Genomic DNA, 13,584 nt, shown 5'->3' with positions numbered 1-13,584 from the left:
CTATTATGTAAAACATATTTATTACCATCAATATATGTGCTGTTTCTCTTAAGGAATCTGTTATTACTATAGATGCAGTCTGAATGTCTTTCTTGTTGGATTTAGCATTTCTCATTTGCCAATTATGAATATGTTATTATTTACCAAGGCCCTTTCTATTGAAAGAGAAAAAGATTTTTTTTTAATTGGTTTGTAGTTTCTGTATTTTTAATAACTACTGGAAAAGAAAAACCTTTTTTTGTTGTTTTTTGAGAAAAATTGGCTAAAATTTTAAGCAGTTCCAATAGCATCCACTAGTATAGTTAAAGCCATATAGTGGCAGGCCAATCTATGCCAGTTTATAAGATGTAAGTACTTCCAGAAACAAAAAAAAAAGTGTTCGTCCAAAATTTTGAGTATTTATGGGTTGATTTCCAGGATGGTGTAATTCTAATAGCTTACTTATGCCAAGTTGAAAATGTTTGAAACTTCAGCTTCCTAGAATTTTTTTTTTACTGCCAATTTCAGTATAGTACAGTGTTTGTTATTTTATATGACAGGATACCCAGAGTTATATTGACGAATGTCCTGGGAACGAAGTTAGGAAGAAAATACATAACGACCTCATCTGTAACTGAGGCCAATTTGGGTGACACAGACAACTTGCAATCAGAGCAGCTTCCTTCATCATCTGACGGCAGCCTAGAATCTTGTCAAAATCTAAATCCTCACAAGAGCTTCTTTTTATCTGAAAGGTATGTTTAGTGACAACTCTACTCAAAATAAACTGTGCACTTATTCTCGTGAGCCTTCTTCTGTTCTCCCCTGGGGCAAATGTGTTACTGCTAAATAACTAGTGTTACCTTTTCTCCCCTGGTGACTGGAATCGCTATGGGAACCAGCAGCCCATAGTTAAGAGTCAGTTTCAGAAAGTACTGGTCACTCTACTTGTGTTTTGGGAAAATGAATGTAGATTTGTAATGAAAATTTAGTTACCTACTGCATCTTATCTAATTGAAATTCATTCCCCTGACATATGTCTGTTCCTCATCTTTCTTTGTCCTGTCTACCCATCTGTTTCTCCATCGATCCATCCATCCCTTCTTCTTTTCTTTTTTTGTTGTTTTTATGCTCAGATTCTAGAACTCTGCCTAGTCACTAAACATCTGCTGAATGAGTAATTGTATGCATTCCTGACCAAAACAATGATATGAGGTCGCTGAGTTGGTACATGGCTTAACTGAACCAGTAGGAGAAACGGAAACCCACCTGCCAGTGCAGGAGATGCCTGAGACAACAGTTCAGTCCCTGGGTGGGGAAGACCCTTTGGAGGAGGGCATGGCAATCACTCCAGTGTTCTTGCCTACAGAATCGCATGGACAGAGGAGCCTGGTAGGCTACAGTCCATATGGTTACAAAGAGTTGGACATGACTGAATGACTTTGTAGCAAAGTACTAGGAGAGGCTCATATGGTGGTTGTAAATAAGAAAAAAATTTGTGGTTAAAAAGCTCGAGGATGTCAGTTACTACATAGAGTTAGTACATAGTCAGTTAGTACACAGTTAGTAGGGACCTAGCAGAAGCAGAAAATATTAAGAAGAGGTGGCAAGAATACACAGAAGAACTACACAAAGAAAGATCTAAAAGACCCAGATAAGCACGATGGTGTGATCACTCACCTAGAACCAGACATCCTGGAGTGTGAAGTCAAGTGGGCCTTAGGAAGCATCACTACAAATGAAGCTAGTGGAGGTGATGGAATTCCAGTTGAGCTGTTTCAAATCCTGAAAGATGATGCTGTGAAGGTGCTGCGCTCAGTATGCCAGCAAATTTGGAAAACTCAGAAGTGGCCACAGGGCTGGAAAAGGTCAGTTTTCATTCCAAACCCAAAGAAAGGCAACGCCAAAAATGCTCAAACTACCACACAATTGCGCTCATCTCACATTTAGTAAAGAAATGCTCAAAATTCTCCAAGCCAGGCCTCAACAATACATGAACCGTGAATTTCGAGATGTTCAAACTGAATTTAGAAAAGGCAGAGGAAGCAGAGATTAAATTGACAACATCCATTGGATCATCAAAAAAGCAAGAGAGTTCCAGAAAAACATCTACTTCTGCTTTATTGACTATGCCAAAGCCTTTGACTGTGTGGGTCACAACAGTGGAAAATTCTTAAAGAGATGGGAATACCAGCCCACCATACCTGCCTCCTGAGAAACCTGTATGCAAGTCAAGAAATGACAGTTAGGACTGGACATGGGACAATGGACTGGTTCCAAACTGGGAAAGGAGTATGTCAAGGTTGTATATTGTCACTCTGCTTTTTTAACCTATATACAGAGTATATTATGCAAAATGCCAGGCTGGATGAAGTACAGGCTGGAATCAAGATTGCCAGGAGAAATATCAATAATCTCAGATATGCAAATGACACCACCCTTATGGCAGAAAGTGAAGAGGAACTAAAGAGCCTCTTGATGGAAGTGAAAGAGGAGAGTGAAAAGGCTGACTTAAAACTCAGCATCCAGAAAACTAAGATCATGGCATCCGGTCCTATCACTTCATGGCAAATAGATGGTGAAACAGTGGAAACACTGAGAGACTAGACTTTATTTTCTTGGACTCCAAAATCACTGAAGATGGTGACTGCAGCTATGCAATGAAAAGACTCCTTGGAAGAAAAGTTATGACCAACCTAGACATCATAGTAAAAAGCAGAGACATTGCTTTGTTGACACAGTTCGTCTAGTCAAAGCTATGGCTTTTCTAGTAGTCATATATGGATATGAGAGTTGGACCATAAAGAAAGCTGAGCACGAAGAATTGATGCTTTTGAGCTGTGGTGTTGGAGGAGACTCTTGAGAGTCCCTTGGACTGCAAGATCAAACCAGTCAGTCCTGACTCTCTCTCAGTCCTGAATGTTCATTGGAAGGACTGATGCAGAAGGTGCAGCTCCAATACTTTGGCCACCTGATACGAAGAGCTGACTCATTGGAAAAGACCCTGATGCTGGGAAAGATTGAGGGCAGGAGGAGAAGAGGATGATAGAGGATGAGATGGTTGGATGGCATCACCAACTCTATAGACATGAGTTTGAGCAAGCTCCGGGAGTTGGTGATGGACAGGGAAGCCTGGTGTGCTGCAGTCCATGGGGTCGCAAATAGTCGGATACTATTGAGTGACTGAACTGAATGATATTAATATGTCTTTGTCTATTTATTCTTGTAAATCCTTAGTGCCATTCTCCTGTATTTTAACCAGAATTAGGTCTTATCATTGAAATTTTTTGATGACTTGTTGGCAGAAATAAATGTAATTGTTTTCATTTCAGTCATTTCTCATTTTAGTGAAGATGGATTTTGTATTTCTTTTTTAAAACGTTATTTATGTATTTATTTTTAGCTGTTCTGGGTCTTGCTTGCTGCACGCAGGCTTTCTCTGGTTGTGGCAAGTGGGTGCTGCTCTCCGGTCGCGGCACGTGGCTTCTCGTGTGGAGCACAGGCTTTAGTAGTTGCAGCATGTGGGCCAAGTAGTTGTGGCTCAGGGGCTGTGGAGCACCTGCTCAGTAGTTGTGGTGCACAGACTCAGTTGTCCACGGCCTGTGGGATCCTCCTGGATCAGGGATCAAACCTATGTCTCCTTTTGCAGACAGATGCTTTACCTCTGAACCACCAGGGAAGCCTCGGATTTTGTATTTCTTACATGAGTTTTTTCTTAAGTCTTGTGTGTATTGGGGTGTTTCATTTGTTTCTTACTAATTTGTAAGAACTCTTATGAAAGGTATTATCTCTTTGTTATATGTGTTGGAAAAATTTTTTTCAAGTTTGTTTTTGTAATTTTACTTTGTTTATAGTAACTTCTGTGGCACTGAGACTTAAAAGTTTTATTTTGTAAAATCTGTCAGTGTTTGACTCCTGGTTTTGGTTTGCTCTTGGGAAGACCTCCTCATCCCGAAGTATAAAAATAGGTTAGTCAGCTGCTGTTTTAATTTATGATTTTTTAAAATGAGGTATTAGACCCAGAACAACTGGCTGGAGATAACTTTTCTAATTGAAGTGTTGATTGCTTTTTGCCTTTCTGGAGTCTTCTACAAATGTCTATGGGTACTTGCATTGCTTCCACCTTTAGTGATTGTGAATAATAACACTGTTATGAACATCAGTGTACATGTATCTGTGTTTCTATATACTTTCAGTTCTTCTGGGTGTATTTCTGGAAGTGGAATTTCTGGATCATATAATCCTATTATTAATTTTTTTTGAAGAACCACCATACTGTTTTCTGTAAATGTAAAACTACATCATTTTACATTGCCACAGCAGTGCACAAGGGTCCTGGTTTTTTCACATCCTTTGTAACACTTGATATTTTCTGTGTTTACATGATAGCCATCCCAGTGGATGTGAACCAATATCTCATTGTGGTTTTGACGTGGTTTTAGTGTTATTGAACATCTTTCTCATGTGTTTATTGGCCATTCATGTATCTTCTTTGGAGAAATGTGTATTCGAGTCCTTTGCCCATTGATGAATCAGGTTGTTTTTTATTTGTGAGTTTAGACGTTCTATTCTGAATATTAATATATATTGTCATAAAATATGATTTGCAGATAGAGCTCCCACTTTGTGAGTTGCCTTTTTACTCTATTGTTACTGCCATTTGATGTACAGTAGTTTTAGTTTTTTTTAATTGAAAATAATTTTTGTTTGGTAATGCCATGTGGCATGCATGGTCTTAGTTCCGTGACCAGGGATTGAGCTCATGCCCACTGCAGTGGAGCCATGGAGTCTCAACCACTGGACCATCAGGGAAGCCCCCAGAAGTTTTAATTTTGATGAAGTCCAGTTTATCTATGTTTCTATTTGATGTCATATCCAAGAAAATACTCCCATATCCAATGTTCTGAACATTTTCCCTTATGCTAAGAGTTTTATAGTTTCAGTTTATGCTTTTAGGCCTTTAATCCATTTTAAGTTAACCTTTGTGTAAAAGTATTAGGTGAGGGTCCTTCTTCATTCTTTTGCATGTGGATATTCAGTTTTTCCAGTATCATTTGTTGAAAAAGCTGCACTTTCCCCATTGAAAGGTCTTAGCAGCCATTTGAAAATCATTTGACCGTATATGCGTGGCTTTATTTCTGGGTGCTATTCTATTCCATTGGTCTCCATGTTTGTCTTTATGCTAGTACCCTGTGTGTTGATTATTATAGCTTTGTGGTGAGTTTTGAAGTCAGGGAGTTTGATCCTTCCAAATTTGTTGAAGTTTGTTTTGGCTCTTGTTGTATGTACATTTAGGGTAAGTTTTTGTATTTCTGCAAGAAATGTCACTGTGGTTTTGATAAGATTGCATTGGATCTGTAGATTGCTTTAGGTAGTATTGATATCTTAGCAATATTAAGTCTTCTAATCCATGAACATGGGTTGTGTTTCCATTTATTATCTTCTTTAATTTCTTTTGGCCATGTTTTATAATTTTCATTTTACAAGTCTTTTGTCTCCTTGGTTAAGTGCTAAGTTTTTTTCTCTTCTTGAAGCTATTGTAAATAGAATTACTTTCTTAATTTCTTCTTTTGTTTATTAACTCGTAACCATTTTTTGTGTTTGTGTATGTGTGTAATCTTTAGAGTTTCCTACATGCAAGATCATATCATCTGTAAACACAAAGTATTTCTTTCCAGTTTCAATGCTTTTATGTTTATTTTTCTTGTATAATTGCTCTGGCTAGAACTTCTAGTACTGTGTTGACTAGAAGTGGTGAAAGTGGGCATCCTTGTCTTATTCCTTTTTCTAGAAAAAAGCTGTCCAACATTCATCATTGATTTTATGTTTACTGTGTGTTTTTCATATATGATTTTTGCTATGATGAGGTAGGTATTTATATTCTTAGATTGTTGAATTTTATTTTTTAGTCATCAGGAAAGGGTACTGAATTTTGTGAAGTACTTTTTCGGTATTAATTGACATGACCATGTGGTTTTCCTCTTTTATTCTGTTAATGTGGTGTAATTATTTTGATAGATTCTTATATGTTGAACCATCCTTGCATCCCAGGAACCATGTTTGAATTTATACCAGCTTAATTTCAGTAACGTTCAGAACTGTGCTCCTTTATAGCTCTGTCCTCACATACTTTAAATCATTGATGTCATAAAATTATATCTTCATGTGTTGTTTGTTCCAAAGCATAGTCTAACAATTTAAAGAATATGTTAGTTTCTTAAAACAAACAGGCATATTACAAACCAGAGTTGCAGTAATAGTAGATTTTATAATTATCCATGGATTTGTTTATACCAGTTATTTTCAGTTTTTCTTACAGGGGTGGTTTTACTTATAGTGGTAATGATTTTCCTCAGCTGTGGTTTACCTTTGTTATTGTTGTTGTTTAGTCACCAAGTCATGTCCAACTCTTTGTGACCCCATTGACTGGGGCATACCAGGCTATTATATTGACAGATTCTTGTATGTTGAACCATCCTTGCATCCCAGAAACCATGTGGTTAGGATATATAGCAGTATGAGCCATTTGGGGTATTTTATTGAGAATTTTCCCTGTGTCCTCCACTATCTCCTGGAGTTTGTTCAAATTCATGTCCCTTAAGTAGGTGATGCTGTCTAACCATCTCATCCTCTCCTGCTTCCTTTCCATCTTGCCTCAGCCTTTCTCCTCACTTAGGGTGTTTTTCCAGTGAGTTGACTCTTCGTATCAGGTGGCCAAAGTATTGGAACTTCAGCCTCAATCCTTCGAATGAGTATTCGAGGTTGATTTCCCTTAGGATTGACTGATTTGATCTCCTTCCAGTCCAAGGGACTCTCCAAGTCTTCACCAGCACCACGGTTCAAAAGCATCAATTCTTTGGCACTCAGCCTTCTTTATGGTCCAGCTCTCACATCCGTACACGAGTGTTGGAAAAACCGTAACTTTGACTGTGTGGACCTTTGTCAGCAAAGTGATGTCTCTGCTTTTTAATGTGCTATGTAGGTTTGTTTATCTTGGAATGTCTTGATTTTGTTCTCATGTTTTGAAGGATAGTATGGCCAGATATAGAATTCCTTGTTGACAGATTTTTTTTCCTTTGAATTTACCAATTCAGTGTTTTTTGGCCGGTGTGGTTTTTGATAAGAAATCTTCTCATAATCTTATTGAGGATCTTTTGTGTGTGATGAGTCACATTTTTCTTTGTGCTTTCAAGAAAGAGTTCTCTTTTTGCCTTTGTCTTTGAACAGTTTAGTTATAACATTTCTTGATACAGGTCTCATTCAGTTTACACTTAGTTCCTTGGGTTTTTTGGATATTTATATTCATGTCTTTCATCAAATTTGTACTTCTTTGGTGATTATTTATTTCAATAATACCTTTGCCCTTTTCTCTCTCTTCTCCCCTGAGACACCAGCAACGTGTACATTAGTCCCTTTCTCGGCGTCCCATAGGTCCCTTAGGTCTGTTTACTTTTCTTAAGTTTCTCTTCTTTCTGTTCCTCAGATTTGGTCCTTTTTATGGTCATATTTTCAGGTTCACTAACTGTTTCTTCTGCCTGCTCAAATCAGCTTTTGAATCTCTCTAATAAAATTTTCATTTCAGTTATTGTACATTTTTAGCTCCAGAATTTCCTTTTGGTTTGTCTTTTATTGATATTTTCATCTTGTCACAAATCATTTTCTTGATTTTGTTAAAGATTTTCTGTCTGTCTGTCTGTCTCTTTCTTTCTTTTTTCACCACGCTGTGCAGCCTGTGGGAATCTTAGTTCCCTGACCAGGGTTGAACCTGCGTTCCCTGCGTTGGAAGTTCAAGTCTTAACTGTTGAACTGCCAGACAAGTCCCTGAGGATCTTTAAGATAGTCGTTTTAATATCTTTGCTTATTGAATTTGCCATCTGCTTTTTTTTTTTTCAGGGACAGGTTCTGTTGATTAGTTTTTTTTCCTTTGAATTGGCCGTTCTTTCCTGTTTCTTTGAATGTCTTGTGATTTTTTTTTAATGTCTTGTGATTTTTTTTATTGTTGTTGAAAACTTGACATTTGGATCTTATAAGATGTGATGTTTGAAAACCATGTTCTCCTCCTTCCCCAGCATTTGCTGGGTTTTTCTCCTTTGTTTGCGTAGTTTTTAAAATTGTTGCAATAAGTCCCCATTCCAGGTATCAGCCTAATATGTAAATAAAAGGTCTTTTCTGAGCCTGTGTCTTTCCATGGTCATGTTTGCAACCTTCTAAATTTCCTTGTACCTGTGATTACTTTTTAATGTCTTAGTCCTTAAATATTTATTTCCCATAAGGAGGAAATAGGAAAAAAGGAAGGGAAGAAATAGAACGAAATAGGTGCTAGCTCTTTTAATCTCCTGCATGTCGTTTTAGCTGAACGGGGAGACGGTTGAAACATGGTAATGGTTGTTACAGCAAAGGCTGCCCGTCTCTCTGTCTCCTTATCCATAATCAGAGACAGCAATCAGTGATCAGAATACAGATTCCCAATATTTGAAAGACAAGGTCCTTGTTGCTCATCTTGGTCATTGTAAGCCTGTGCAAACTGTTCTAAGAACTTGGACTTGGCTACTTGTCTCAGAGCTGGGATATAGGTAACTGCTACCATCCAAATGGTCTTACTTGACCAAAGTTACTGTTGAACCTTTTGACTAGAAGTTACAAGCCTTTCAGTAGACTCCAGAATTCCAAAGTTCATCAGATTCTGCCAGTGTTGTTGTCTAGGTGAGAACATGGGTAGGTGTTTCCTACTCTGCAATTTTCCTGAGGTCACTTAGTGTATATCTCATATTTTATTGGACAGGGATCCTTGATTTATTTATTCTTGCTGATTTTTTTAGTACTTTTATAAATGTAAAAATTTCTAAGGGAGTGTGGAAGGAGTAGAAGTTTGAGATTAGCAGATGCAAACTATTGCATATAGGATGGATAAAGAACAGTATCCTTCTGTTTAGCCAGGGAACTATATTCAGTATCCTGTGATAAACCATAATGGAAAAGAGTATGAAAAAGAATATATACATAACATGTGTAACTGAATCACTTTGCTCTACACCAGAAATTAACACAACACTGTAAATCAACTATACTTCAGTAAAATTTGGAATTCTATGTTGTTAAATACTTTTGAAAATGTAGTAATTGCTATATATTATACTATAAAGGAAGGCTGTAGGTTAATAATTTTATAGTTTTTTATTTTGAAATTTTTTATTTTCAGAATTTTTGCCCAGTTAAATAATACCATAATGAGTTGTTTTGTTAATAATTATCATGGGTGAGAAGATTGTTGGTAAAGATTTAATTAATTTTATGGCTACTCTAATTAGTACCAAATTGCTTTCTCAATTGTTCTTCATTTTGTCTTTTTAAACTGAATTAATTTTATTGATATGTTACTGACAGAATATTGTATTAGTTTTAGATATACAACATAATGATCTCATAGATGTATATATTGCAAAATGATTAACACAGTAAGTTTAGTTAACATCCATCACCACACATAGTTACATTTTTTTTCCTTGTGATGAGAACTTGTAAGATCTACTATCTAAGCAACTTTCAAATATACAGTACACTATTGTTATTAATTACCTATAGTCATCATGCTGTACCTTGCATCCCCAAGACTTATTTTTTTTTATAACTGGAAACTTGTACCTTTTTACTACCTGCAGTCATTTCATGCTCATGGCTCTAGCAACCACCAACCTGTTGTCTGTGTCTATGCATGTGTTGGTTTGTATTTAAGTTTAGATTCCCCATGTAAGTGAAGTCACATTCTATTTGTCTTTGTCTCATTTCACTTAGCATAATGCCCTCAAGGCTCATTAATGTGGTCACAGATAGCAGGATTTCTTTTTCTTTTATGACTGAAAAATATCCCATTGTGTGTGTGTGTCACGTTTTCTTTATCCATTCACCTATTAATGTGCACTTACGTTCTTTCCATGTCTTGGTTATTGCAGATAATGCTTCAGTCAACATGGGGATGCGTGTATCTTTTTGAGGTAGTGATTTTGTTTCCTAAGCATAAACACCCAGAAGTGAAATATCTAGACTGTATGTTCTGTTTTTAATTTGTTGAGGTATATGCATACTGTTTTCCATAGTGACTGCACTAATTTACATTTCCACAGCACTCCATATCTTTTCCAACACTTATTTCTTCTCTTTTGGTAATAGCCATTCTCGGATTTGTGAAGTTATACTTCACTGTGGTTTTGACATACATTTCCCTGATGATTAGTGCATGTTGAGCTCCTTTTCATGTACCTGTTGGTTGCTTGTAGTCGTTGGAGAAACTTCTGTTCATTTCTCTGCCCATTTTTTAATGAAATTGTTCTATTTTTCTGGTTGAGTTGTATGGATTCTTTTTTTTTTTTTTTTTTAGTGGAGTGCAGTTTATTACACCGGCGGGCCCAAGGCAGAGTCTCCTCTTAGCCAAGGACCCCGACCAGCATTTGTGAAAATCTTTTATACCCCATGTGTCCAAACCCACTACCCCAATTCCCTTGAGACTTACATAAACAAAGGAAGGGTAAATACAACTACAATAACCCCATCATTCACGTGTTATGTGTTCAAACAGTCAATAATCAATAAGCCCGCAGTTACATTCCAAATAGTTAATAACTGATAAGCCTGTGCTTACATTCTGATAGATAGTGTCCGGAGGCAGGGGTGATTACTGTCTGTTTTCTCTTCTTCAAGATTGCCCTGCCCAGAGGGGGGTCTTATCCTTCCATTGTCATTCCCACAGGCGCTAAGCACAGAGTTCAGAGTCCACTGGAGAGGTGGCCGCACACGATCAGCACAGACAGGCCTGAGATGGAGTCCAGGCCCTATGAATTCCTTCTTCATTCCCCCCTCTTGATGCTCTTAGTTTCCATAACGAGCATCATTTATTGAGATATATTGTACCTTAGCCCTCCTGCCACCCACATGAGAGAATGCTATCAACCTCTGGGTTACAAAATTCACAAGGCATTGTAGGAAGCCGGGCCCACAAAGCAGTATGATCAAGATTACTATAACAACAGTTCATTGGACATGGCTTTCACTTGATTTTGCATATCCTCCAAGGCAGCAGATACATCTTCAGACAGGTCAGGGATGTACACACCATTCGCCAAAGTCCCTCCTTGGGCTGCTGTGAGTATGTCATGCCATCCTATTTTGAATTACTGCCTTCCTCATCTGAATCTGTTCTTCGTTCAAAGCTTGAATGGCTTTAGCACTGTCTAAGAGGGCCTGTTTAATGAAATTAGTTAAGGCCTCTACCTTAACCATGATATCCGTTGTCCCTACAGAGGGTATAAACAAGGCAGCAAGATAGTCATACCATTGGAACACAGATCGTGTCCATCTTGCATGCAGATAAGGCAGGTTTACTGGAGGCTGGTGTAGGCTAGGCTTAATTCTGCCATGGGCGAAAGCAAATCCTAATGTGCAACGCCCCACTCAGCCAACTGGTAACCATGGCCATAAGTTAAGCCCACAGAGCCACTGGGTCCCATTGGGGGCTACCCAGCGGATTCCAGGATTATATTTCCAGTCGGAACCAGGCCACTGAGCAGACTGATTGGGGTGATAGGTAACTTCCAAGATTTGTTTACATTGTTCAGGGCACAAATAACAATTCTTTTGGGTCTAGGGGATGGTCTCCAAATCCAACTTTCTGTTCTTTTTGTTCCCAGCAAATAGTAGCAGGGGCAATCAACTGTCCTTTCTCAGGAGTCATCCAGAAATATTCATCCCAGACCTGGTAGTATTGCTCAAGGCACCGGGAGGCCTGTCCCCCTTTTGTAAGGGAGCCCTTTTCCTCTTTAATTCTCATATATGAGGTATAAGCCTTTGTTATCTCCGTAAGGCTGGTGTTCATGTTAACTGTAACCCTATGTCCCTGGCCCATTGAGGGCTTCTTCTAACACCAGAGGGCAAAGAAAGGTTATGGTTGGTGAGAGAGAGGAAAGTTCCTTTCTGTTGTTAAAGTCCCCATAACGGAGTGACGATACCCACCAGGGGAGTCTGTCTATTACTGACAGGGGCATAGCCCCACATACCCAAGTTCAGAATTGCATTGGTGAGGCCGAGCAGCAGGAGTCGTTTACCCAGCTCCATCCTGTAGAGGGCTCGTCTGGGACCTCGTTTTCTTCTTCCTCCTCAGAATGATCTTGGTTTCCCGTGGGTCAGTGGGGTCCTTCTGGGTGGTCCACTCGGCGTCCTCCGGGTCAGCCTGGTATGCCTTCTTCGCTCTGGTGTGATGGATCAAGGGACAATACCTGCAACTTTAACTGCAGTAGGGGTAGTTAGAATAACATAAGGGCCCTTTCACCAAAGGGCTAGCAAATCATGTTTCCAATCTTTGACCCATACTTGGTCACCAAGTGTAAACTCATGAATCTGTTCCCCAAGGGGGAACGGCACCCTTTCTTGTACAAACTTAGTTACCCGATTTATTACCTTACCCAGTTCCATCTGCTGTGAAATCCTATCCCCCCTTACCTGAGGCAAATTTGTTGACACCTGTTTCATTATGGGAGGAGGCCTCCCATACACAATTTCGTGCGGAGAATAGCCTTGGGACTGTGGGGTCATCCTGAGTCTGAGCAGAGCCATTGGGAGCAAGTCCACTCAGGAGCAGTCAGTCTCTCTGATCCACTTGGAGAGTCTCTTTAAGTGTCTGGTTTGTTCATTCCACCATCTCAGAACTCTGGGCCTCCTCTTTGTAGATCTGTGCCTTCTTCTTCGACACAAGGTAACCTGCTTCCGTCAACAGCTGGAGCAGTGCATTTGTCCCTTTCCAGCATTTTTCCTTGGTCTCAGGCAGCCAGCAGCAGGTCATCCCCCTATTGTAGGAGCTGACATCCATACTCTTCCGGATGGAATGAGTCCAGATCAGAAGCCAAGGCTTCCCCAAAGATGGCTGGGAAGTTTTTAAACCCTTGTGGGGGAGTCCAGATGAGCTGTTGTTCGGTGCTCCCCACTGGATCTTCCCATTCAAAGGCAAAGATGGGCTGTGATGCTGGGGCGAGGTGTATGCAGAAGAAGGCATCCTTGAGATCTAGGCAAGTGTAAACTTTAGTCCTCGGTGGGAGGAGGCTAAGTAAGGTATAGGGGTTTGGAACAGTGGGATGTAAAGACACAGTAGCCTGGTTGACTAGCCTGAGATCTTGTACAGGCCTATAGTCCTGTCCTCCTTCCCTTTTGACTGGCAGGATTGGCGTATTCCAAGCCGACTGGCACTCTACCAGAATGCCTGCTTGTTTCAATCTATTGATGTGGGGCAATATGCCGGTTCAGGCCTCCATCCATAGCGGGTACCGGCACCCTCTAACCAGGATGGTGCCTGGTTTGAGTTCCATTATCACTGGGGCATGATGTTCAGCCAGCCTGGGGGGGGGGGGGGTTGTCTTCCACCCAGACCTCAGGGAATAATTGAGTTAGCTCTCTCTCATGCTCTTCTGGCCCACCCGGTTCTGCCTTCAGAGGCTCATGCAACCTCCACTCATCTTGGGTTGGTATTGAGAGAGAGGGCAAATAAGTCATAGAGTCCGTCCAGAAGGTGGGCCTCTCCTCAGGGGAGAAAGTCACTTGTGCTCCTAGTTTGGAGAGCAAGTC

The 13,584-nt window shown here is 39.6% G+C and overlaps 1 protein-coding gene across 9 annotated transcripts in view; it reads left to right on the top strand.

Moving 5' to 3' along the window:
• SENP7 (SUMO specific peptidase 7) overlaps nucleotides 1–13,584 on the top strand; it is a 161,978-nt gene that overhangs the window by 82,988 nt on the left and 65,406 nt on the right. For 5 of the 9 annotated variants that reach the window (XM_043449157.1, XM_043449158.1, XM_043449159.1 and 2 more), the window contains one exon: nucleotides 540–734. The exons of the other annotated variants lie outside the window; for them this stretch is intronic. In XM_043449157.1, coding sequence (XP_043305092.1) covers nucleotides 540–734 — 195 coding nt within the window. The remainder of the gene's footprint in view (nucleotides 1–539; nucleotides 735–13,584) is intronic. 9 annotated transcript variants of the gene reach the window in all.

This window comes from Cervus canadensis, chromosome 27, assembly GCF_019320065.1.
Source record: "Cervus canadensis isolate Bull #8, Minnesota chromosome 27, ASM1932006v1, whole genome shotgun sequence".
NCBI lineage: Eukaryota > Metazoa > Chordata > Mammalia > Artiodactyla > Cervidae > Cervus > Cervus canadensis.
Note: the sequence above shows the minus strand (reverse complement) of the source record. Positions and strands in the feature narration are given on the sequence as shown.